The sequence below is a fragment of the Monodelphis domestica genome, chromosome 8 (assembly GCF_027887165.1).
Source record: "Monodelphis domestica isolate mMonDom1 chromosome 8, mMonDom1.pri, whole genome shotgun sequence".
Taxonomy (NCBI): Eukaryota; Metazoa; Chordata; class Mammalia; order Didelphimorphia; family Didelphidae; genus Monodelphis; species Monodelphis domestica.
In genome coordinates this window covers 45,555,607-45,582,958 of record NC_077234.1, presented here as the reverse complement: position 1 = coordinate 45,582,958, position 27,352 = coordinate 45,555,607, and the positions used below count along the sequence as shown (strand labels likewise).

The window sequence follows — 27,352 nt, the reverse complement described above, 5'->3', positions numbered from 1 at the left end:
TCCAATTTAACTTAAGGAGAAAAGAGAAAAAGTTTTTTATACTCACGTGTTCTAGCAGCTGTGTCTTTAAGCCAAGTTTTTTTGTTAAAAAAAAAAGAACTAAGTGGTGAAACAGTATAGTAAAAAGGCAAGGAAAAAGTTTTATTGAGAGGATTCTTTAGACTCCCGTGTGGTCAGCCACAATGTTACAAGGGAATCACTTTAAAAGACTGATATATATTAATTTAAGGTCACCAAGGAATCAGCTATGTAATTCCTAAATGAAAAACTCAAGTCAGCTGTCAGCCTTTTTTTGGAGTTTAATTACAATAGGAGCAAGAAAGGAATTAGAGATATATATAGAGAGAGAAAGGGGAGAGAAGGGAATAGGGCTTAAATACCCCTTCTGTTTAGGCTGGGCCAAAAGGCCCAAGCCCTTAGATAGCTGGGGCAAAGAAAAGAGATCAGTCCCTTTCACTCACGTGTCCAAAATGGAGAAACAGTCTCAGAGGCCCCCACCTTCAGCTTCCTTCAGAGCAAGCTTCCTCAGAGCCCAGGAACCACACCGCTCCAAACTCAACCTCCCCTCGAGTCTCCAGACCCTCCTATCTTTAAGGAAACCATCCAAGTTGCCTCCCCTCAGTCCTCACATCTACCAATCACTCTTCATCAATTTCCCTGTCAATGGAGGCTCTCGCTTAACCCAGGACCGCCCATAGGTTTCTGGCTTTTGCACATGTCTGTTGAAGGTCATATTTTTCAAATGATTAAATCTTTACTCTTTTGTTACAGCCCTTTCTAAATCCTGTTAACTTGAGTATGGTAGAGATTGGAATAATTAAATTTTGATCTAGGCTGCAGCCCTTACTCAATCCTATTAGGACTGAATAGGGTGGAGATTTATTCCAAGTATCTCCATTGTATCAATTCTAAAATCAATCAAGACTCAAAGAAATTCCTGTTCTATGCTTAAGCATAGGTCAAAGTCCTTTCCATTGTTCAGCAAAAGGTTTTCTGTCCTAAAGTAATCTTAAGAAGGGAAGAGAAGGAACCTCCCATGCCAATGGAGTTCCCATTCCAATAGACTATCAGTAAGAAATTTTCCAAGTATGAAATATCCCAATGGTGAAATTTTCAACAATTATAAGTCTAAGGAAATTTGAGGTTTACAATACATAGATCCTTTTTCTTCTTTTTTGGGGAGTGGGGTGAGGATCTCTTTGGGATAGTCATGGTATTGCTGGGTCAAAGAGTAGGCACAGTTTTATAGTCCTTTGGGCATAGTTCCAAATTATTCTCCAGAATGATTGAATCAGATCACAATTCGACTAGTAGTGTCCCTATTTTCCTACATCGCCTCCAACATTTGTCATTTTCCTTTTATATCATAATATCTAATCCAATAGATGTCATTTGGTACCTCAGAGTTATTTTAATTTGCATCCCCTAATCAATAGAGATTTAGAGCATTTTTTCATATGACTATAGATAGCTTCATCTGAAAATTGCATGTTCATATTTCTTGACTGTTTATTAGTTGTATTCATATAAATTTGACTTCGTTCTCTCTATATTTGAGAAATGAGGCCTCAGTTTTCTGCTTTTCTTCTAATATTGTATGTGTTTGGTTGAGTTTGAGGAAAACGGTTTTAATTTAATGTAATCAAAATCATCCATTTCATATCTTGTAATGCTTTCTAACTTTTGGTCACAAATTCTTCCTTATCCATAGATCTGACAGGTAAACTATTCCATGCTCCCCTAATTTGCTTATGGTATGACCCTTTATGTCTAAATTATGTAATCCACTCTGCTATCTGCTCCTTTTCTATGGGTGAGTTCATCTCATTAACATTTACAGTTAGGATTACTCAACTGTATCTTTCCCTCCATTGTATTCCACCACCACCGCCACCATTTTATCCTTTTCTCTCTGTCCTTTCACCCTCTCCCTCCTCAAAAGTGTTTTGCTTCTGGCCACCACTTCCCCCAATGTGCCCTCCCTTTTATCAACCGTGTTCCCTTATTCTTTATTCCTCTCCCCTCTTAATCTGCTGTAGGGTAAGATAGATTTCTACATCCAACTAAAAGCATATGATATTCCCTCTTTGGGCCAATTCTGATAAGGGTAAAATTCAGGCTCTGCCCATTCCTACTATCTTTTCCTTCCCTGTAAAAGCTCTTTCACACCTCTTCTCCCAGCACATCCTTCTTTCTCATCCCTTAATTTTAGTCATCTCACACCCTTGCCCTCTGTCCATGTATAGTCCTTCTAACTGCCAAGTGTCATCTTCCTATGTAGGAATTCCTTATGATTTCTCTTTTATGTTTACCTTTTTATGCTTCTCTTGAGTCTTGCATTTGAAAGTCAGATTTTCTATTTGGCCCTGATCTTTTCATCAGGAATTCTTGTAAATCTTCTATTTCATTAAATATCCACCACTATCACCCCCCGAAGCATTATACTCAGTTTTGCTGGGTAGGCTTGGTTTAAGTCCTGGCTTCTTGATCCTTAGGAATAACACATTCCATTCTCTCTGATCTTTTAATGTAGAAATTGTTAAATCTTGGATCTTGACTATGATTCCACAGTATTTGAATTCTGGCTGCTTACAATATCTTCTCCTTCACCTGAGAGCTCAGGAATTTTGCTATAATATTTCTGGAAATTTTCATTTTCATTTAGGAGATAACCAATAGATTTCTTCAATTTCTATTTTACATTCTAATTCTAGGGCAGTTTTCCTTGATAATTTGTTGAGATATGATGTTTAGGCTCTTTTTTATCATGCCTTTCTGATAGTTCAATAATTCTTAAATTATCTCTCCTTGATCTGTTTTTCAGGTCAGTTATTTTCCCAATGAGATATTTCACATTTTCTTCTATTTTTTTTTTCATTTTTGTGATTTTGTTTTATTGCTTCTTAATGACTTCTGGAGTCTTTTGCTTCCACTTGTCCAATTCTAATTTTTTTTTTTACTTTAAACATTATTTTATTTGGTCATTTCCAAACATTATTCATTGGAAACAAAGATCATTTTCTTCCCCCCCCCCCCCCTTCCCACCACCTCTCCCATAGCTGACGCACGATTCCATTGGGTATCACATGTGTTCTTGGTTCAAACCCATTTCCATGTTGTTGGTATTTGCATTAGAGTGTTCAATTAGAGTCTCTCCTCAGTCGTATCCCCTTCCCCCCTGTAGTCAAGCAGTTGCTTTTCCTCGGTGTTTTTACTCCCACAGTTTATCTTCTGCTTGTGGATAGTGTTTTTTAGATCCCTGCAGATTGTTCAGGGACATTGCATTGACACTAATGGAGAAGTCCATTACCTTCGATTGTACCACAATGTATCAGTTTCTTTGTACAATGTTTTCCTGGTTCTGCTCCTTTCGCTCTGCATCACTTCCTGGAGGTTGTTCCAGTCTCCTTGGAATTCCTCCACTTTATTATTCCTTTGAGCACAATAGTATTCCATCACCAACATATACCACAATTTGTTCAGCCATTCCCCAATTGAAGGGCATCCCCTCATTTTCCAATTTTTGGCCACCACAAAGAGCGCAGCTATGAATATTCTTGTACAAGTCTTTTTCCTTATTATCTCTTTGGGGTACAGACCCAGCAGTGCTATGGCTGGGTCAAAGGGTAGGTATTCTTTTGTCGCCCTTTGGGCATAGTTCCAAATTGCCCTCCAGAATAGTTGGATCAATTCACAACTCCACCAGCAATGAATTAGTGTCCCTACTTTGCCACATCCCCTCCAGCATTCATTACTTTCCTTTGCTGTCATGTTAGCCAATCTGCTAGGTGTGAGGTGATACCTCAGAGTTGTTTTGATTTGCATCTCTCTGATTATAAGAGATGTAGAGCACTTTTTCATGTACTTATTAATAGTTTTGATTTCTTTGGCTGAGAACTGCCTGTTCATGTCCCTTGCCCATTTATCAATTGGGGAATGGCTTGATTTTTTGTACAATTGATGTAGCTCTTTGTAAATTTGAGTAATTAAACCATTGTCAGAGGTTTTTATGAAGATTGTTTCCCAATTTGTTGCTTCCCTTCTGATTTTAGTTACATTGGTTTTGCTTGTACAAAAACTTTTTAATTTGATGTATTCCAGATTATTTATTTTGCATTTTGTGACTCTTTCTAAGTCTTGCTTGGTTTTAAAGCCTCTCCCTTCCCAAAGGCCTGACATCAATTCTAATTTTTAAGGAATTGTTTTCTTCAGTGAGCTTTTGTACTTCCATTTCCTTTTAGCTAATCCATTTAGCTAATTTTTAAAGAAGTTCTTCTCTTTAGTAGATTCTTGTGCCTCTTTTACTATTTTGTTTATTCTGATTTGTAAAGTATAATCTTCAGTATTTTTTGTCTCCTTTATCAAGCTGTTGACTATTTTTTCATTATTTTCTCTCGTCACTCATTTCTTTTCCCAATTTTTCCTGTCTCTTTTTAAAAAAATTTTTTTAATAAACCTTTCTGAGCACTTTCTAGAATTCTTTTGGGGCCTGATGTGTGTATTTATGGTGGACATGTGCCATGTGTAAAATGACACAAAAACTTATAATACGAATCCATACCAATTTGCCTCCTCCTATACTAGGTCTTTGTGTAAAGTCTGTATCCTATCAGCATCCGGTCTGTTGTACTCCCTCTGAGACTCTGCTATGCTGTCTTCTATTTTCAGTCCTCTTCATCTGACTCATTCTCCTCTTCCCTGATCTTTCTGACTGCAGACATGTTTGATGAAACACTCTCAGCTATCTCTCCATCTTCTTCAGGATTTCCTCCTCCTCCGGAACCTTTTTAATGTGTGAGCAATGGAACCGCGACTCTTTCACTAGAACTTTTATCACAGAAGGTGAAGTTAAAACTACTGGGAAAGAACTCATCAATGATGGTTGTGTTGCTCATGTTTTGTTAAAATGTTTTATGTTAATTGAGTCACCTGGCTTGATGTTATGTAGCAAATAGTCCAGAGGACCACTCTGAATCAGAAGTTCCCATGTCTTATAGGTCTCTTAACCTAGCTTGCAAGGCAGTTATGTAGGATACTATCTGGATGTCACCCCCTAACTTCGAAGCATAGGCAGTTTTACAGTCTTTTACTTGTAAAGGTGGATGGCCATACAACATTTCAAATGGTGAAACATGGATGTCAGTTCGTGGTCTTGTATGGATATAGAATAACACTAGTAGTAAGATGTTTGGCCATTTCATATGTGTCTTGGTACAAAGTTTCCTGATCATAGTTTTGATTTCCCTATTTATTTTTTCTACATGACCTGAACTTTGTGGATGGTATGGGACACAATATTTTGCCAAGATCCCCAAATTCTCATATACTTGTTTTAGAACACTGTCTGTAAAACAGGCCCCTTTGTCCAAGTCAGTCCTAACTGGCACCCCAAATCTTGGAACAATCTCCCTCAGCAAGATCTTAACAACAAAAGCTGACGTGTTTCTAGCAGATGGAAATGCTTCTGGCCATCTAGTCAGTTTATCTACCAATATTAAACAAAATTTGTATTTTCCTGCTTTTGGCATAGTGATATAATCTATTTGCAGATTATCAAAAGGACTGTAAGGCAATGGTCTCCCATCTACAGCTTTTTTCCTTAAAAACACCCTGATTGAATTTCTGACAATTAGAACAGCTGGAACAGATTTTGTTTGCCATGGCAGTAATTCCTGGGGTTAGCCACACCCTTTTTACAGTATCAACCAAAGCCTGTGTCCCAAAATTACCTTTATTATGAATAGCCTGTCAAATATGATTGAAAATGCTTTTGGGAGAATTGGCTTCCCTGTGAATGATACCCAAATACCATTCTTTTTCCTAGCTGCAAAACTCTGCTTCTGTGTTTGAATCTCTTGAGTCCAAATATGCCTTTTTAAGATCTTCAGATTTTATTACTGTGAGATTCATAATGTAAGCTGGGGCATTTCGGTCAGCATACCAGGCAGTAACATCAGCATGGTGATTACCTCAAGAGACTGGATCTCTCTCTGCCAAGAGAATGATCTCTTCAGTGTAGCAATTCCTTTGGGTTTTGGATAGCTACCAGCAACTCAGTTATAATCACTGCATGAGCTATCTGTTTTCCCCCAGATGTAATAAAACTTCTCTGCTTCCAGATCAAACTGGTGGCATGGCAGATCAAGAATGCATAATGAGAATCTGGGTAGACATTAGTTCTTTTGCCTTCAGCTAACATGCAAGCATGTTTCAAATCTACTATGCCCCTTTGAGCATTCATGTTCTTGTGTAATGAACAATACCATAGGGTCTCAAACTCAGTACCACTGCTGCCCCCATGAAACGAATACCATTTTGCATGAAAGAACCATCCATGAAAAGCACAAGATCAGGATTGTCTAGGGGTTTGTCTTTCGAGTCCTGCCTTGTCTGTTCTGCTAACTGAACAGTGTCTTCACGGTCATGGCTCTCAATTAGTTGGTAGATCAAGTAATAGTGTTACTGGATTTAAAACACTACAATGCTATGACTTTAATTTACTGGTATGCTAGTGAATTATAGTTCAACTGATTTTGAACTGCAGCATAAGCTCCTTACCCAGTAAGCATGTTATAGGTAATTCCAAGCTGAGTATTCCTATTGTTTTCTGACTGAATCTTTGCTTTATCCTCATATTCCGACTTTCACAACAAATATTCTTCTCCTGATTGACAAGCTTTAGCTATCCTTTTTCCAGTCGTTCAGGGGAAGAATGTTATTAGAAAGGTTCTCCACCAATTTCAGTGTAAATGGGGCTATAGGACCATATTGTTTTAAATTAAATTTAAATAGTAGATTGCTTTAATCTTTAAAAAATGTTAATGGCAAAGGCTGATGTATCTGTATAAGATCTCTCTGTGTGTCTGTTCTACTACTGGGAAAAAGAAATACTGTAGCATTTCATCACCTGTCTCCTGCATTTTGGTTATGATTATGCATTTTAGTAATGGGGAGAAAGTTCTTTGAGCAAGGAAAGGAGTGGTTAGGGCAGCAGAAGGGGGGCAATTGGCTTCCTTTCCTAGTAATTCTGTGCTATACTGGCTCTGTTTTTTTTTTCCTTAGGAGCTCTTGGTGAGTTTCCTGGAGAATCAGTTTCTTTGGCTGAGGTGGCTGAGAAAGGAGGCTTTTCTTTGGCGGGGAGAAGGGGAACTAAAAATTCTGGTTGTTTTGAATTCTCTGAAGGAGGTTTATGTTTGGACTTTACATTTTCTTGCTGGAATTTTGGACAGGGATCTACTTTCTAAAGTTTATGGTTGGGATCTAAAAAGTCTTTATCACTTTAATCCTCTCTCCCACTTCTTCCAAAGCTTCCATGACTTCTTTCCAAGCTTCTTTGACATTATGAAGAAATTTCTGTAATGGGGCATTGTTAACTTTTGTGCCTTTTGCTTGCAGTATAGATTCCAATACCTGCCAGAGCAATTCTCTTTCTTTTGACTTAGCTTGTCCCATATTCTGTTTCTACTTATTATTAGCTTGAGGTCCTTCTGACCTGATGAGCCCTCTTGGCTATTAAACCTTCCTGGCTAGACTCCTGACTAGTCCTTTTTGCTCTACCAAATTTTCCCATGATACCTAGGACCACCAGGCACTACCTGGTTGGGGGTCCCAAGAGGTAAGAAAGCAGACAGACTCAGGAATGCCCATGGCAAACAAGTGGCAAGTTTATTGGTCACAGCTAGTGTTATATAGGGCAGTGTTACATAAGTTAAAGGATTGGGTAATCTTTTTACTTAGACAATGGTTAGTAATGATTTACAATCAGTACAATGACTTTGTTTACCTCATCTAAGCTTGGACAGAGCTTTCTGTAGACTGATAAATCAATATGTCAATGTTAACCATCTAACCCAGAGTCTCATAGAATCCCTGTATCAGTAATTTCTTGGAAGGACATGCAGTTTATACAGATTAAAGCAGGGAGCTGTGGAAAGGAGGGCTTTTGGGTGAGGAGGGAGCTATGTGTTTGGCTTTATCTAGACTATGGCTTTGATTTTACTGGGGTCTGCTCTCACTACTGGGGGCTACACTCAGGTTTTCCATAGATTTGTTTTCATAACTAATTCTTGGAGACAATACATTTTCAATTGTTCTAAAGTGCTTATGATCCAAGAGGAGTGTGGTCATTGCTCTCCTGGCCTGTTCTCTTGTGACCAAGGAGTGACCACACCTTTTCCACCCTGGATCTGTGTCCAGGGTTCCTATTCCTGCTAGTGTTCCTACTTACCCTGGCCCTGCAACCCAGAACCATGCATAGGTAATGCAAGAGTACGCAGTGCCAGCAAAATGTCCCCTGTAATTTCCTTCTGACTAATTGTCTGAACCACTTACCATCTGTAGGCTGAGAACTCCAGAAGCCAAGGCTGCCAGTTTATGTGCCCCCAAGGGTTTTTGCTGGCTTGTACCCTGTGCTGGTGCTATCCACACTCAACTGCATTCTGCTCTTACCCCATTGAGACAGACCTTTCTTGCAGACCTCTAAGTTGATTTGGGTTAAAAAATTATTTCATTCCATCCTTTTGTTGGTTCTGCCACTTCAGAATTCGTTTTGAGGCGTTATTTTTATCCTGTTTGGAGAGGAATTTGTAAGGGCCCAGGCAAATCCCTGACTTTATAGATCATTATGGCTTTACTCCTACAGGAAACTTTTAAATGCTGACAGATAGAGCAGGAACCAAGGCCTGGCCTTCCAGGCCTAAGTCAGCACAGGTGTGGAGGTAGGAACTCAAGTGACATTAATTGGTAAGTAGGTTGGCTTGAGATGGAGAAGGATGTTCAGGAATCAGAGAAAATCCTGATAGTTTCTCTCTGCCCCCACGTTACTTTCTCTATAAATCCCTATAAATAATCGTATCTTTAGAGTGTTGCTGATTAAGGACATTTGTTCATTTCCTTCACCATTTGTTACTTCTCATAGATCAAATAAAAATGAAAGAGATTCAAAGTTCTTCTTGAATAACATCAAAGTCTTCATTCTGGTCAGCAGATGCCTCCTGATAAAAATTAGTGGAGACTTAGATGGACTTAAACTAGCTGAAAATGAAGATTCATTCATATTGTAAAAATTAAAATTAAATCTTATAAAAATATATTTTAGGAGATTTATTACTGATCATTTGAAACCAAGGAATAAAGGGATATAAAAATAAAGACCACATGCCCATGCCTGATCAGCCAGTTCAAACACCCGCCTTACCGCCACCAAGCTCGCTGTCATCATCCCAAAGAGGCCCAAGAGGACCACTCACTTGCTAATATCCTCTGTCTACAGGACTTACCTAAAGGCAGGAAGTCATTGGGCTCCTGGGAAATGTAGTTCTTTTTTAGGGTAACATATTTTCAATTTTACAATATGGCTTACTGACTCATTCAAGCCAGTCCCTCTTTAGCCATAGTCCTTCCATTTTGACATATGCAGATGTTTTATGAAAGGAATTTTTAAAATAATGACAGTAATAATAGCTGCTATTTACATAGCACAGTGAGACATGCAGAATGTTTGACCTATATTCTTATTTAGTCATCACAATAACCCTGTGAGGAGGTGCAATTGTTACCTTCATTTTCCACATGAGGAAACAGATGCTAAAAAAGGTTAAGTGATTTACTCAGGTAAATCAGCTAGTAAGTGTCATCTAGTAAGTGTCTCAAATTCCAACTTGGATCTTTTTCGCTTTGTGGCTTAGTTTGCAGTTTTGCCAATCACATTCAAATTTTGAGTCCTAGTGAGTTTTGTTTTGTCATTAGCCAAAAACTTTATCGATCTTCTGGTCCCTTCTTCCTTTCTCTAGTTTGTTGTGTTTGTTTGGCAGCCCCAGTTAGATCTAGAAGTTTTTGAAAAACCAGAAGAGTATTTCCAAGCTGCTAAGAATCTTTTTTTTTTTTAATTTTTATTTGGCCATTTCCAAACATTATTCATTGGAAACAAAGATCATTTTCTTTTCCTCCTCCCCACCTTCCCACCACCTTTCCCATAGCTGATGCATGATTCCACTGGTTATCACGTGTGTTCTTGGTTCAAACCCATTTCCATGTTGTTGGTATTTGCATTAGAGTGTTCATTTAGAGTCTCTCCTCAGTCGTATCCCCTCCACCCCTGTAGTCAAGCAGTTGCTTTTCCTCGGTGTTTTTACTCCCACAGTTTATCCTCTGCTTGTGGATAGTGTTTTTTAGATCCCTGCAGATTGTTCAGGATCACTGCATTGCCACTAATGGAGAAGTCCATTACGTTCGATTGTACCACAATGTATCAGTCTCTGTGTACAATGTTCTCCTGGTTCTGCTCCTCTCGCTCTACATCACTTCCTGGAGGTTGTTCCAGACTCCATGGAATTCCTCCACTTTATTATTCCTTTGAGCACAATAGTATTCCATCACCAACATATACCACAATTTGTTCAGCCATTCCCCAATTGATGGGCATCCCCTCGTTTTCCAATTTTTTGCCACCACAAAGAGCGCAGCTATGAATATTCTTGTACATGTCTTTTTTCCTTATTATCTCTTTGGGGTACAGACCCAGCAGTGCTATGGTTGGATCAAAGGGCAGGCAGTCTTTTGTCGCCCTTTGGGCATAGTTCCAAATTGCCCTCCAGAATGGCTGGATCAATTCACAACTCCACCAGCAATGAATTAGTGTCCCCACTTTGCCACATCCCCTCCAGCATTCATTACTTTCCATAGCTGTCATGTTAGCCAATCTGCTAGGTGTGAGGTGATACCTCAGAGTTGTTTTGATTTGCATCTCTCTGATTATAAGAGATTTAGAACACTTCTTCATGTGCTTATTAATAGTTTTGATTTCTTTATCTGAGAACTGCCTATCCATGTCCCTTGCCCATTTATCTATTGGAGAATGGCTTGGATTTTTGTACAATTGATTTAGCTCTTTATAAATTTGAGTAATTAAACCTTTGTCAGAGGTTTCTATGAAGATTGTTTCCCAATTTATTGCTACCATTCTGATTTTAGTTACATTGGTTTTGTTTGTACAAAAACTTTTTAATTTGATGTAGTCAAAATTGTTTATTTTACATTTTGTGACTCTTTCTAAGTCTTGCTTGGTTTTGAAGTCTTTCCCTTCCCAAAGGTCTGACAGGTATACTATTCTGTGTTCACCTAATTTACTTATAGTTTCCTTCTTTATGTTCAAGTCATTCACCCATTCTGAATTTATCTTGGTGTAGGGTGTGAGGTGTTGATCCAAACCTAATCTCTCCCACACTGTCTTCCAATTTTCCCAGCAGTTTTTAAGAATCTTAAAAGTTATATACAAGGCTTGATTTCAATAACTAATTCTTCCTCTGTGCTTGGTGTCATGCATTTCCCTATTTATTTTAGTTGGCTTTTGTTTTATGTATTATTAAAGACTATTGCTCCATTTTATCTGTATTTTATTTGTAAACCATGAGGAAGAATACATTTTTTTTTAAATAGCCTCAGTTCCTTTTCAAATGTGTCTTTGGATTCTTTTGCCAGCTGTAGTATTTTAAAGTTGACTGCCCACTACTAATCTTTGGCATTACAGCCCAAACAACTACAGCCATGCCTTGCTTGAATGCAACAGTTATGAGGTTACTGTACTAGGTAGACAAAGATCAGCCTATACTCTTTGGCAAAAGGTATCATGTTTTTGGCTATTCTGAAAGCTACATCTGCTTTTGTTTTCTTTTCCGAAATTAGTAAAGGATTGAACATGGCTGTGCAATTCTGGTCCCTTTTGGGATTTGGAATCAAGCCTTTTTTGGCCAGAGTCAGGGAGTCCTTCCATTACTGCTTTCCCTTCTCTTCTTTTGGTTTCTCCAGATGAGGACACTCTGCTTTTTCTCAGGTTTGCTGGGGAGAGCTGGTTGCTGGTTCTTCTTGAGCCAAAACATTCCCTTTTTGATCTTCTGTATTCCCTGAAGCTCATGATCACCAGACATCAGATTTTTGATGTTCAGGGAAAGTCATACCTGGTGTGAGCTGTATGTGTCTAGAGTTCTGGGGAAAGAGATCATTCTAGAACTTGGGGAAAGAGAAAGAACGCAGGCTTTTGAGGCTCATCATTACAGAATAGACAGGTTTCTGGATGTCAGAGACTTAGTTGAGAATTCAGATATATCTAAGGATTTCATTTCTGAGACTTAGGGAAGACAACATGATTTTGAGGTTCATGAGAAAGGGAAAATTTATAGATTGTTGTGGAAGCAGCTACAGACAGACACCTGAGATCCAGAGAGATCAATAGCGGCAGATACGGGCTTCTGAGGATCTCAGAAAATAAGAACCAGTTTCTGTTGGTTGAGGAAAACATTCTCAGAAGATACTGTTGGCAGGGAAAGCTTATCATGAAACCTCAGACCTGATGGGGAGAATTGCTTGTTAGAGCCCTGAGAGTCTCAGCTTTCAGATTTCAGTACATATAACAGGAGGCTGCCAGGACCTTGTACATAGATGTAGCCGTTTCTAAGGTAGGTAGTACAAGCTTCCAAATATTTGACAGTGGCAGTGCACACCAGTGGCCAAGATGCCCACCCCAACACCCATATCCCCACCTGAAGTGATGCCTCTCCTGGGCCTGCAGCTCACACCAGAGACTAGGAAGAGCTCTCTTTCTCCTTGGATGTGCATTTGGAAACCAGCTGTTCTAAGTGACTAATTTGGGTAATATCTTTGCCTGAATTTATATTAGGAACAGGGACAAAAATATCGTTTGTTCAATAATGTTATGGTGAATTCCTGCCCAACTTTGTAATATTTTATTGAAATGGATTTATTAATTAGGAACAGACACTTGAAATGTGGTGTTATTTCCTTTAAGCCCTTAGATTCTTTTGTTAATAAAAGTGTATGTTATAAAAAACTGACATAGTACTTGGTCCTTTCTGTTATAGTTACTTCCTATTTTATTTTGATAATAAGCACCCTCAGAGGTAAACTTCACCAAAATAAAAGAATATAATACATCCTGGGAATACAAATAAGCTTCAAAATTGAATCACATACCCATTTCTTTGGGGTTTTTTTAATCATTGGATAGTAGAGGTTATGAGAAAATTTTGTTCTCAGTCTATCTTCACATTGAGGTTAAAATAGAAAAATCATAATGTTGTATGTATACTATACCTTCGGGGAGCCTCGTAATAGACATAGTCAAAGTGGTGAATAATGGCTTCATATGAGGAAGTTCAAATGGAGGCTTGAGTACTCATGTTTGAAAATAAAGAAAAAAATCATTTAGATTAGATTTTAATTTGTTTCATGAATTATTTTTCAATTACATGAAAATTTTTTAGAATTCTGTCCCTCCTTATAGCCTCTCTACCACCTATTGAGAAAGCAAGCAATATATCACTTATGCCTGTGAAATAATTTCTATATTAGCCGTGTTACCAAAAAATAAAAAGCAAGAAACACAAATATAGTGAAAAAAATATGCTTCGGTCTACATTCAGAGTTCATCAGTTCTCTCTGAATGTGGATAGCATAGTTCGAAATTGTTCTCAAGAATGGTTGGGTCAGTTCATAGCACCCCGTCAGTGTAATAGTGTCCCTATTTTCCCATATCCTCTCTGGCATTTATCATTTTCCTTTACTGAAATGTTAGACAATCTGATAGAGATGGTTACTTTAATTTTTATTTCTTAAGTCAATGGTGATTTTGAGCACTTTTTCAGGTGACTATTGATAGCTTTGATTTCTTCTACCATCAAGGTTCATATCCTTTGATCATTTATCAACTGGGAAACAACTCTTATTTTTATAAATTGGGCTCAGTGCCCTATATATCTGAGAAATGAGACTTTTGTAAGAAAAAACTTGCTTCTAATTTTTTCCCCAGTTTTGGGATTCTTGTCTAATTTTGGCTGCATTGATTTTGTTTGTGCAAATTTTAAAAAACTTCATGTAATCAAAATTATCCATTTTATTTCATGTGATCCTCTCTCTGTCTCTGTCTCTGCTTCTCTCTCACTTATTTAGTCATAAATTCTTCCCTTATCCATAGATCTGACAGAAAAGTTTTCTTATGCTCCCCTAACTTATGAAAATACCCTTTATGTTTAAATCATTTGCCCATTTTGACCTTATTTTGATACAGAGTGTAAGATATTGGTTTAAGCCTAGTTTTTGCCAAAATGTTTTCTGATTTTCTAGCAGTTTTTGTCAAATAATAAATTCTTTTTCCCAAAGCTTGGATTTTTGTGCTTATTAAGCACTAAATTGCCCTGGTTATTTGCTTCTGTGTATTGTGTACTTAGGAGACAGCTTTGTGACTCACTGGATAGAGCACTGTGCCCAGAGTCTGATCTGCATTCAGATTTGGCCTTAGACACCTACTAGTGTGTAACCCTAGTCGAGTCACTTAACTTCTGTTTGCTTAACCTACTAGAGAAGGATCTTTACCAAGAAAAGCTTATATGAAATCACAAAGAGTCAGATATAACTGAACAACAATTGTATACTTAATCTGTTCTACTTCTCTACCATTCTATTTCTTAGACAGTAACATTGTTTTCATGAATACCACTTTTATTTTGAAATCTGTTATTGTTTTTTGTTTTTGTTATGGATGAAGTTAATTATGCTTATAGTTTTTCTAATATTGAACTAACCCTGCATTCCTGGTATAAATCTTGTCTGATGACAATATATGGTCATTGTGGTACATTGATGTAATCTTGTTAATATTTTATTCAAATTTTTTTGCATCAGTATTCATTAGGGAAAATGGCTTGTAGTTTTCCTTCTCTGTTTTTGCTTTCCCTAATTTAGGTATCAAGATCATATTTAAATCATTGGAAGATTTAGTGGCATACCTTTTTTATCTATTTTTTAAAAATAGTGTATGTAGCATTGGCATTAATTGTTTGTTAGATGTTTGTTAGGATTCATTTGTAAATCTATCTGGACCTTGGGATTTTTTCTTAGGAGCTCATTTAAGGTTTATTTAATTTTTTTTTCTAAGATAAGCTTATTTCAAGATTCTGTTCACCATGGGAAATTTATATTTTTGTAAATATTCATCCATTTCATATAGAAATCTACTGATTTTACTGGGTATATCTGAACAAAAGAAATCCTAGTAATTGCTTTAAAATCATCTTCATCAGTGGTGCAGAGACTGATAATTTGGTTTTCTTGATTTTAAAAAATCAAATTAATCAACAGTTTGTTTATTTTATTGGGGGAAGAGGGTTTCTCATAAAACAAGATCCTACTTTTATTCATTAGTTCAATTTTTTTGCTTTTAATTTTATTCTCGATTTTCAGGATTTCCATTTTGGTGTTTAATTGGAGATTTTTAATTTATTCTTCTAGTTTTTTAGTTTTATGTCCAATTTATTAATTTGTTCTTTCTCTCTTTTGTTGATGTGTGATTTCAGAGATATAATTTCCCCCCAAAGTATTCCTTTGGCTCTATTCCACAAATGTTAGTATGTTGTCTCATTGTTGTTGTAACCTTAATGAAATGATTGTTTCTATGATTTATTCTTTGACCACTTGCTCTTTAGGATTATATTATAAACTTTCCAATTCATTTTTAAGCAATTTACCACAATGACCATATATTGTCATCAGACTGGATTTATACCAGGAATACAGGGCTAGTTCAATATTAGGGAAACTGTAAGCACAATTATCCTTATCAATAACAAAAATAGTAACAGATTTGTAAGTATATTACAAACTGTTAATGAGTGATAATGATAAAAACCATTTGTTACTGTCTAAGAAATAAATTGGTAGATCAGATTAAGTACATAATTGTTCAGTCACATCTGCCACTTTGTGGTTTCATATAGGCTTTTCTTGGCAAAGATACTAGTGTTTGCTATTTCCTTCTGTAGTAGGAATATAAAGTTTAACCCTACCGAGTCCCTTACTATTTGTCTTTCATGTTTATCTTTTTATGCTTCTCTTAAGTCTGTATTTAAAAGTCATATTTTCAGAGCAGCTAGATGTCTCAGTAGATTGAGAGCCAGGACTAGAGACTAGAGATCCTGGGTTCACTTTGAGTTGTGTGACCCTAGGCAACTCACTTAACCCCCATTGCCTAGCCTTTACCACTCTCTGCCTTGGAACCAATGTACCGTATTGATTTTAAGACCTAAAGTAAGATTTTTTTCTTAAAGCCATACTTAATATTCAACTATGATCTTTCCATCAGGAATGCTTTAAAGTCCTCTAAATATCTATTTTTCCTCCCTGAAGAATTATACTCAATTTTTTCTGGGTAAATGATTATTAGTTGTAATTATAGCTTCTTTGCTTTCCAGAATATCGTATTCCAAACCCTCCTTTCCTTTAAAGTAGAAGTTCCTAAATCTGGTGTGATCCTAGCTATGGCTGCTCAGTATTTAAATGGTTTATTTCTAGATGCCTAAAATATTTTCTCTTTGACCTTGGAGCTCTGGTATTTGGCTGTAACATTTCTGGGAGTTTTTATTTAGGGGTCTCCTTAATTTCTACTTTCCCTTCTAGTTCTAGAATATTGGAGTAATTTCCCTTGATAATTTCCTGGAATATGATGTCTAGGCTCTTTTTTTTTTTATCATGGGCTTCGGATAGTCCACTAATTCTTAAATAATTTCTCCTTTATATTTCAATGAAATATTTCACATTTTCTTCTATTTTTTTGTCATTCTTGTGGTTTTGTTTGTTTCTAGATGTCTCAAGGAGTCATTAACTTCCACTCATCCATTTCTAATTTTAAAGAAATTCTTTTCTTCAGCAACCTTTTGAACCTCTTTTTCCATTTGACAAATTCTATTTTTTAGTGCATTATTTTCTTAACTATTTTTTCTCTTTAATCAAACTGGTCTTTTCATAATTTTCTTGCATATCTCTCATTTCTTCTCCCAATTTTTCCTCTACCTCTCTTAGTTGATTCTGAAAATAATTTTTTAGGTTTTTTCCAGAAATTCTTGTTGGGCTTGTATTCAATTCACATTTTTTTGAGGCTTTGCTTGTAGATATTTTGACATTGCTTTCTTCTGAGTTTGTGTCCTGATTTTTCCCTGTTGTCATAATCATTTTTTTATAGTCAAGTGCTTCTTTTATAGTTTTCTTATTTTCTGTCTGCTTATTGACTTTGAGATTTATATTAACTATGGACTTTGTTCTTAGCATGGGGCAGAAGGGAGAGGGGAATTTTTCTAAGCTTCAGATTAGTTTTTTTCTATAGTGTTTTTAGAGCTGATTCTAGAGATTTGCAAGTTTTGCTTGCTTCTAAGATGATGTGATCCTGGTGGGGGTATGATCACTGCTCTGCTATCTTCTCTCTGAGCCTTACCCAGGAAAGGCCCCTGATCCCTTGGGATTGCAATTGATACTGCACCTCAGGGCCCCTGCTTCCTTGTGACAGCAAGCACTCCTCTCTGCCTTGAAACTATGACCTAGAAATGGATATAGGTAATGGAGTTGCTAATGGAGTGCCTCATCTACAACCAGTGCTGGCATGGGGTCCCTTGTATTCTCATTTCGACCAGTTGCCCAATCCGTTTACCATTTCTGCCTTGAAACCTCCTAAAGGGTGGGCTGCTTGTGTTGCCACCAACAAGTCCCTCTAATAGTATTGCTGTCCCATGGGATCTGGGCCAAACTCCATCCCTATGACACAGATCTCTCTTTCTGATCTCCTCAATTATCTTGGGAAGGAAGAATGTCTCAACTTGACCATTTGTTGGCTCTGTGGCTCCAGAATTATATTTGAGATGCTATCTTAAAAGCTGTTTGGAGGGTAATGTTAAGAGACTTTGTCTATAATCCTTCTTCTAGTCTGCCATCTTAGTTCCTTTGGAAATTCTCTTAATTATTTTCAACCTTCAGTGTGCTCAGCCTTGATATGAGGAAGCTAAAAACTCCTTGCTACATATGTTGATTTGTAGACCATTTCCATCTTGACCCAAGAGAAAGCATCTGAAAAATGGTTCAAATTATACAATTACAGGAGGATCAAAACACAATTTGTCTATTGGCTCGACTTTAAGTAAAATTATCTATTCAGTCTAGAAAAAATTGGAATCAATGTTTATTAATGCTCTTTTATTATGATGATGCATTTTTACAAGCATAAAATACTCTCTTTTTAGATTGCTGCAGGAGAGAAGATCCCTTTGAGCCAGGAAGAAATAAGACTGAATGGCCATGCCTTTGAAGCACGAATATATGCAGAAGATCCTCAAAATAATTTTATGCCTGGGGCAGGACCACTTGTGCACTTGTCTACACCACCCTCAGGACCTAGTCTTCGGATTGAAACTGGAGTAAGGCAAGGTAAATGGGATGAGTGTCTGGTCCTTGTTATGTTCATCTGCCTGTAAAATGAGGATAGTAATTCTTATGCTCCCTTCCCTGCCAGGTACCTTTCCTGAGAAGCTGTTATTAAATCCCAGTGTGCTCTAGCAATGAAACTCATTTGTGTGTTGGTGATAGCCAAGCAAACTCTTCAGCCAACCAAATTCTTTCTTCTTTTCAGCTATACTTTAATGGCATTCATGAATTTTCCATCATTTTACCTTCTGTCAAAGTGACAGCTCATTTTAAAGATGAAAAAAATTATTTGACAGTGCCAGATCTAATTTGGACAGCTTGCATTGTTTCTGTTTCTCAGCTGTACTTGCCCACATAGTCTCTGCACAAATTTTGAACAATACTTCCAAGTCTGGTTGAGAATGGCGTCTTTGGTCAAGGTGCTAGTAGTCTCTTTGTATAGATAAGACTTTAAACTACATTAAAGAGCAATTCAAGACAGTAGAAGAGAGATCCCAGGACTTTCCTTAATTAATTGCAACATGCGTTCTGTGGTGCTGTCAGAGTTCAGTGGAAGGGTGATTCTGTCACTCTCGTGCGACATGAGTCACCAATTCAGAGGGGGTGGATTTGAGTTGGTTTTTGAAGGAAAGGTAAATTAAATAAGCAGAGAAGAAAAATGAAGTCAGGCTGGAGGGTCAAGGGATCTGGGAGGATGATGGATTCAGCAGTGTGGTATGGATGCAAAGGGTGTGGGAAAGGGAAAGGCTTCCAGGGAAGGGGTCCCTCAGCTGGAGCATCTCGCTGGGCAATTCTGGAAGGACATTGATGAGTTGGAGATCGTCCAGAGGAGGGCAGCCAAGGAGGTGGAGACCTTGAGTCCATGTTATGGGAGGAATTGGGCCTATTTCGTTTGAGAAGAAGAGATTCAGGGAGATATGGTCATTGTCGATGTATTTGAGGGGCTGTTGTGTCGAGAAGGGATCAGCCTGGTTTTGTTTGGCCCAAGAGGCCAGAATCAGGTAGAAGTGGCAAAGAGCCAAGTTTGAAAGAGATGTTAGGATTCCCAATAGTGAGAGCTTCTCCTAATTTAGGCACAGCTCCCTAAATATTCCCAATAACAAGAGCTTTTCCTATGTTAGGCATATTTTCCTAAATAGTCCCAATAATGCGAGCTTTTCAGGACCATTTGTAGACACTTGAAGTGGAATGGGCTGGCTTGGGGGACTCTTCTCTTCGTGGAAGTCTTCAAGCAAAGCTTAGGCATCCATTTCTCAAGTCCTTTGGGTTATTGCAGGGGTTCCGTTCAGGTATGGGTTGGACAGCTGGCCTCTGACGTCCCTTCCAGTGCTAAAAATTCTAGGATGCTTTCACTGTACCTGTAGGAACACGGAACACAGGTAGCCATATGGCATGTGGGGGGGCCAGCGAGGAAACCAGCTTAGCTGGACAAGTGAACGTTTGGAAATGGGCCAGGGAGGTCTGCGGCTGGCTGCGGAGGCCCTCAGTGCCGATGTCAGGAAGCTGTAATCTCGTTGATCACAGAGAGCATGTTCAAGGCTCTCACTAAGCCAGAGGAACCTTTGGCAATCGTGGACTTTTCATTTGCCTCTCTGTTGCCTCCTCTACCCGTGTCCGCGTTTGTTTATAATGCTGGGATAGCAGATCGACATCCAGCAGGAGGGAGGGTGAGTGTGTGCCAGGCGCTCAGGAAGGCTGTGGGGCAGAGGAGCTGCGACTGTGATGTTCTGTGGAGCCAGCCTTCAGATCTGGAAATGTGGGAGGCACGTGCGTGTTACTCACTCACTCGAACATAATATGTGACTTTTACAACTATGAGAGCTGATCAGACAAAGGTAGGCAGCCACGGAGTGTGTCTTGGCCGCCATTGCAAAGTTGGTGAGCTCTCAGGAGAAGGGAATGGTGGCTCCTACTGACCCTCATGCTCAGAGGAAGGGACGAAGGCATGTACGCCGTGTGTTGCTAACACCTAGATTCATGAGCTCTTGTTGCACAAAGCAGTGAAAATAGACCCTGTGTAAACATCAGTTCCGTGGCCGGGACTTGACTTGTGAGCTTTTTGCCTAGTAACCAGTCAGCATATGCCCTCGGGAGGGAACTGATTCCCATCCATGTTGGCATCCTCACTCTGAGGGAGGGAGGGCCTTTGGCACTCGGTCGGGTGAATCCAGAAGAACATGTTTAAATGCATAAAATACAAGACAGAGGATTGCAAAGGAAGCCAGTGACAGACAGACGGCCACTGTGAAAGCTACTTTTACATAATGTAAATTTGCCCATGGAAGGAAGGAAGGGGGTCTGGGTCAGAGGAGCAAGAGCAGGAGGAGGAATATGCTGGGGTCAGGGCCAGAACAGAGGAAAGACATACAGGGGACAGAAATACGGAGGCCAGACACGGACAGGCAACATTTGGGGACTAGGGACAGACATGGGGTACCCAAGCACAGGAGAGAAGATGCATGGAATCCAGACATGCAAACAGGGAGCTGGAGCAGCCAGAGGGCTTAAGCGATCCAGCAGCCTCTCCAGGTGTCCATTCTTCTGCTTTTTTGTGGGTCCCCAGAGTGCTGAGCCAAGGGCCAGAAGTGCAGTGAAGTGAACATGGATGGTTTTTAAAAATATGTGTTTCTTTCAGAATTCTTTATTTAAAGTCAGATTTCTGTACTGCAAATTTACCTAAAGGAAAAACGACCTGTACATTGAAAATGCAGTTATCAAAATATATATATATATATATTTAAAGTGAAGTTCATAGAGCCCAAGTAAAGAACACTTGCTCTAAGTGAAGGCAGAAGAAGAAAATGCAGTGATGGGAACTGCTAGAACAAGTCATAGCTTCTCTCCCCAGAGGCAAACAAAAGAACTGGAAAAATTGGAAGAAGTCTAATTTCACAGGGCACTTGACCACCTCCCTGTGTCACAAGTGGTCAGCAAGCTGCCATGAGAAGAATGGCCACTTATTTGTGGACATCTGTTGCAGGAAGTGAAAAATGGAGAAATAGTGTGATGAACTCAGAATGTCCCCATATATGCCAAAATATATATAGCAGCAATTTTGTGATAAGAAAGCCCTGGAAACAAAGTAGATGTCCACCAAATAAGGGGTGCCTAAATAAATTGGGCGTATTAAATAAAATGTAATAAGGTATTACATAAAGAAAGAAATGATGAATATGAAGTAGTTAGATGACTCACTGGTTAGAGAGGAAGGCCTAGAGACAGGAGGTCTTGGGTTCAAATTTGACCTTAGACACTTCCTTGCTATGTGACCCTGGGCAAGTCACTTGACCCCCATTGCCTAGCCCTGACTACTCTTCTACCTTAGAACCAATACCAAGTATTGATTCTAAGATGGAGGGGAAGAATTTAAAAAATTTTAAAAAAGAAATGATGAATACAGAGATGCATAGAACGATCAATATGAACTGATACAAATTAAAAGAGGCAGAACCAATAAATACATATACACAATGACTACAGCAATGTAAATGGAAAGAATACCCCTCCAAAAAATGAAAAGTGAATGCTTCAGAATTACAAAGTAGATATAGGAGAAGACATCCCTTCCATAGCCCTTTGCAAATATGGGAGGATCACAAGCATAGTGCATTGGAGCATCACAAGTATATTCCATTACACACATTTTTGATGTATTGTTTAGTTTTTATGGGTTTTTTTCTTTTCTTTTTAATTTAAAAATATTCGTCATTTGGAGTAGCTCTCTGGGAAGAGGGAGGAGAAAGATTACTCAGTTAAAAGATTGAAAGATTACTCAGTTAAAAATGTTTTCATGAAGAAAGGATAGGATCAGGAATGCTCACTGAGTAGAAGGAAGAGGGATATATTTAGCAGTGAATGGGATATGAAAACCAAAGACATAAAAGACAAAGTTAAACTGCTAAATGATTATTTTTAAAAATTGGTGCTATAAATAGTTTAGCATTATTGATTTAATATCTTAAAAATAAAAAGAAGAAAATATAATCTGAGAAGATATTCTATATTTATAGCCACTTCAGCCTAACTCATATGAACAGGCTGTCAACTATAGAACTTGAGAATGAGACGAGATTTATAACGCCAAAAGAGTTTACCATTGTCATTGAGGCTACTCTGTATACAGTGATAGACCAAAAAAATTCCATAGAAACAAACAGCAGGAGGAAAGCCTCCAACTCAATGAGTGGGTTTTATATGGTAGATTTATGAATTAAAAGACGTGGGCAAAGAGTGCAGAGATTGTAAGGGAATAGATGAGTGACCATCTGTGCCAGGAGGGCTCATCCAACACCCTCCTCACAGCTCCAATGAAGAACTGAAATATTATTTCTGCTAAAGGAAGAAAAGCTCATCCTTTCTTTCCAGTTAGTGTATTAAAAGGCCCTTTTGTATGTAGCAAAGTTGGAAGTTGTAGGTCAAATGTATCCTGATGATCATCTCTCAATAAGAATGCAAAGATAACTGAGTGGCTCAGTGGTTTGAGAGCCAGGCCTAGAGAAGGGAGGTCCTGGGTTCAAATCTGGCATCAGACATTTCTTAGCTGTGTGACCCTGGGCAAGTCACTTAACTCCCATTGCCTAACCAGGCTCTTCTGTTGTATCATTGTTACTAGAATGGAAAGTAAGGGGATTAAAAAAAAAAAAGAATGGGAACCCTTTGAGTGCAGAGACATGGGAGTTTTTTTTGTTTTCGTCATCTCTAGTGCCTGGCTTAAGTATCTGTTGAATTATTCAATAGTCCTGTTTTGAGACCATAACTAGCCTGTCTTTTTAGCCAGATATTGGTCCTAATGATGTGTTAGCTGGTTTATCCAAAGGAAAGACCACATATTTGTAATTCAGCATCAGCAGGACACCCACCCTGTGTAAACAAATGCCTTGTCCATTGGTCGTAGTGATACTGGACTTTGTTGGGCAAGTGCCCTATTCCTGAAGATGAGGTTTCCAACTTCTCTCGGCCAAAGCTTTACTTCTACTCCCACTGTGTTTGTTTCAGGTGATGAAGTTTCCGTGCACTATGACCCCATGATTGCCAAACTTGTCGTCTGGGCTGCTGACCGCCAAGCCGCTTTGAAGAAGCTTCGGTACAGCCTTCACCAGTACAACGTGAGTGATCGGGAGGCTTTCCCCGCTCGCAGATGTTGTAGTGACTTACAGGACAGCGGCATGAGGCTTCTGGTCTAAGCTGAGCCCACCAGTCTCATCGGTCATGAGTCGCCCCTAGGTTATTGCCGTAAGAGCAACACGGAGTCCGAGATGTCCAGAGTTCAGCTGGGGGCAGGGAGACTCCTAGAAGGAAGGACCTCACTTCGCTTAGGAATTGCATGCCCATCGCCCCTTTTAATAAGGTCATTTAGGAGAGGCCAAGCTGCAGGTCTGCAAAGTTAAACTATGGGAGTTGTTTTTCCCCAGAAGAAAAAAAATCACAGGTCTTGAAGAGCAGCTGATGCTATTCATCTTGGAGGATTGTTTGCAGCCCTCTAGTGTGTTATGTGATTGTTTCCAATGGATTGGGCTTCCCGAAAGGGTCTTTTTGAGATCCCCATATGGCTGGCATTGGCTTGATTTGCCCTAGCCATTAGAACTGTAGCCTGAGTATTGTGACAAGGAAATCACTTTAAAAGACTGATATATATTAATTTAAGGTCGCCAAGGAATCCAGCTATGTAATTCCTAAATGAAAACTCAAGTCAGCCGTCAACCTTTTATAGAGTTTAATTACAAACAGGAGGAAGAAAGGAATTAGAGATAGAGAGAGAGAGGGAGAGAGAAAGGGGAGAGAAGGGAATAGGGCTTAAGTACCCCCTCTGTTTAGGCTGGGCCAAAGGCCCAAGGCCTTGGATAGCCGAGGCAAAGAAAAGAGATCAGTCCCTATCACTCACATGACCAAAATGGAGAAACAGTCTCAGGGGCCTCCACCTCCAGCTTCCTTCAGAGCCAACTCTCAAAGCACCACCTCTCAGAGCCAAAACCTCTCCAACCAACCACCCTCAGTCCTCAGACCCCTCTCTCTTTGAGGAAACCATCCAAGTTCCCTCCCCTCAGTTCTCACATCTACCAATCACTGTCCATGTCTTCCCTGTGCCAATGGAGGCTCTAGCTTAACCCAGGACCACCCAGAGGTCTGTGGCTTTGCACATGTCTGTTGAAGGTCATATTCTCAAATAATTAAATCTTGATCCTTTGCTGCAACCCTTCCTAAATCCTGTTAGGACTGAGTGGGGTGGAAATTATATTTTCCCAGATGTGGTTCTGTCATTCCAAGTATCTCTATTGTATCAATTCTAAAATCAATCATGACTCACAGAACTTCCTGTTCTATGCTTAAGCATAGGTCAATGCCCTTTCCATTGTTCAGCAAAAGGTTTCTGTCCTAAAGTAATCTTAAGAAGGGAGGAGGAGGAACCTTCCATGCCAATGGGGTTCACATTCCAATAGAGTTCCCACTATCAATAGGAAATTTTTCAAGTATGAAATTTCCCAATGGTGAAATTTCCAACATTTATAAGTCTAAGAAATTTTAAGGTTTACAGTATACAACACCCACGTTTCCCCCTGGGTCTGTGATAGGGTATCATGGACCTGGTGCTGGAAAGGGCCCCAGAAGTCCTCTGTCACTGAAATGTTGGGGTGGCCTTATGGGCGAGTCATTGAGCTCTTATAACACTGACATCAGAAGCAAGGGCAGGTAGCTGAGGATGAGTACAGTCTTCTACACTCTGTGTTGGGGAGAGGAGGCTTGAGTGAGGAGAAAGATCCGATGCTGACAGGCACCTACGTCCGAGAGCTCTGGGAGGGTCCGCGCTACCCCAAGACTACCAGGACTGCAGCCATGCTGCTGAAGATGAGCAAGCCAGGGGCCCCCATCTCTAGGTCTGGCTGTCAATCCGCTGCTCCGCCCAGCTGCTTCCAGGACCGATTGTTTTTTGTGTCTGTATTCCTGGTGTGTGGCAGGGTGCCAGGCATAGTTTGTAGCTGATTACACCTATGGTTTTCCCGTGTACTGTTCTGTTCAGGCCCTTGAAAGCATTTGTGCTTTGAGCTTCACTGAAAGCTTGTCTGCTTTTCCCTAGATCGTAGGATTGAACACCAACATCGACTTCTTACTGACTCTTTCCAGCCACCCCGAGTTTGAAGCTGGCAACGTGCACACAGACTTCATCCCACAACACCACCAGGACTTGTTCCCCCCTCCGAGTGCCACTGCCAAAGAAGTTCTATGTCAAGCAGCTTTGGCTCTCCTCCTCCAGGAGAAAGCTGTGACGGATGCTTTCAGGGTTCAGACAAAGGGTAAGGATGCTTTTTTATCTTTTTTATCAAGTTCTTATGAAATCCAGTCTGGGGAAGCGTGCTCATTTCTGTTTTCCCTCTCCTCTGTGAGCACGTGTGTTTTTCAGAATGGTACCTACTGTTGCCCAGCCTTCCACGCTTGATAGGTACTAACAGTATTGTTCACCAGCTAGAATCCTGGAATGATAGAATCCAAGAGTCAAAAGAGACTTGAGATGCGTCTAGTCTGGTCCCCAAATCCTTTCTGCCTCCTGAAAACTAAAGTGCCATCTAAATCTGGGCCCAGAGGCTTCTTGGCGAATGGTTGCTGTGCCTCTACTCCAACCCCTCCAGGAAAAGCTGGGCAGTCAGCACCATTCGGGGACATCCCTCTTTATTAGTTTTTTATGCTGAGGGACCGTCAAACTCCCCATGACACCGCACTTTGGGCCTCATTCTGTCCTCTGGCGCTGAGCTGAACACGCCTAAGCCTTCTGGCAGGGCCAGCCTCCCAGCATCCGAAGAGCCAGCACAGCCTTCCAAGGCTCCTCTTTCCCAAACCAAGTCTCATGAGTTAATTCAGGCTCTCACTCATCCCACGGCATGGAACAGACCCCCCTCGCTGCCTGCGGTCCCCTCTCCGGGCTCCCCGCAGCCTTTTCGGTAAAGACCAGAGCCCGTGGCCGAGCCCAACATCCCGACGTGCTCAAACGGCCCCGGTGCTTTGCTTACTGTGGCGCAGATCGGCTTTGGGGACCGTGAGCTCACCTCCCCTACCCGAGGCATTCGTGATTGCCTCACTGGGACACCTTGGCAGTCACTCTGGTCAAGCTGGATTTGCGCAGCCGGTGTGTTACTTAGCAGAGCAAGGCATGGATGAGTGGGGGAAGGAACGAAGGGTCTCCTCCGGCTCTGCCAGTTCATGAGGTGACGAAGCTCTCGCGACATTGTGGCGCGCGCCTCGCTGAGATTTAGACAGACGGTTTTCTTCGTTCCTGGAATCTCCCCGTCTGATCATTGTGTTCTACAAGCCGCTGTCTGCTGCCGATCACTGCTTCCTGCATTCCTTTCCAAGTTCTGCGATGGATCGGCATTCAGTTCACCCTTATACAGTCCTTCGTCTTGCTCGTTTTCAGAATTGGGCCATTTGTCCCCGTCCCATCCTCTGGCACCGTTCCTCAGACCCCATAGCCTGCAGCACTTCGTGTCCTACCTGCACGTCCTCCAAGAACACAATGAGAGTTGCCCAGAGCTCTCTTACTGACCTCCTTACTTCCAGAGGAAAAGGGCCATTTTGCCCTCTCCACTGTGAAGCTCGCTGATAGAGGATGAAGCAAAATAGGAGTTGCCCAGTTCTCTGTTCCCCTCTGCCGTCTAACATTGCCCCTAACGTACCCCTGAACAGCCCTGGCACCTAAGAAAAACTTTCCCCCTTCCGTCCTCCTGTGAGTGCTTTTAGCATTTTAAAGCCTCCGCTCATTGAGGACTTTAGCCCAAGGTCCGACTAGAAATCCAGACCCTGCACTCCACCCCCTCCCACATGGAGGTTCAGTCGTCTCAGCCTCTGTGGGCCCTACATGCCTCACCCTCAGATGAGGGGGCTGGAGGGGATCGCCCTGGAAGCCCCCTGGCTCAGCCCTCCGGTCTTTGTCCATCAGGAACCAAGGCAGGGATTCTAGAGAGGGGCCCTTGGCTCGTGGCCTTGCTTCCCAGGAGGCTTTGGGGATATCCACTGATGCTGTTGACTCGGCTCTTCTTTGTTCTTGCAGAGTGGTGTCTTCACCCAGAAAGAGACGGGGCTTTATTGTCATTTCTAGTGCCTATTTCTC

General features: G+C 40.2%; 1 protein-coding gene across 1 annotated transcript in view; it reads left to right on the top strand.

The window, feature by feature from the left end:
* The window catches only part of MCCC1 (methylcrotonyl-CoA carboxylase subunit 1), a 71,110-nt gene that overhangs the window by 30,627 nt on the left and 13,131 nt on the right, over positions 1 to 27,352 (top strand). Inside the window, exons 11-13 of the mRNA XM_007502003.3 lie at positions 18,075 to 18,258; positions 23,251 to 23,360; positions 25,328 to 25,544. Coding sequence (XP_007502065.2) covers positions 18,075 to 18,258; positions 23,251 to 23,360; positions 25,328 to 25,544 — 511 coding nt within the window. The remainder of the gene's footprint in view (positions 1 to 18,074; positions 18,259 to 23,250; positions 23,361 to 25,327; positions 25,545 to 27,352) is intronic.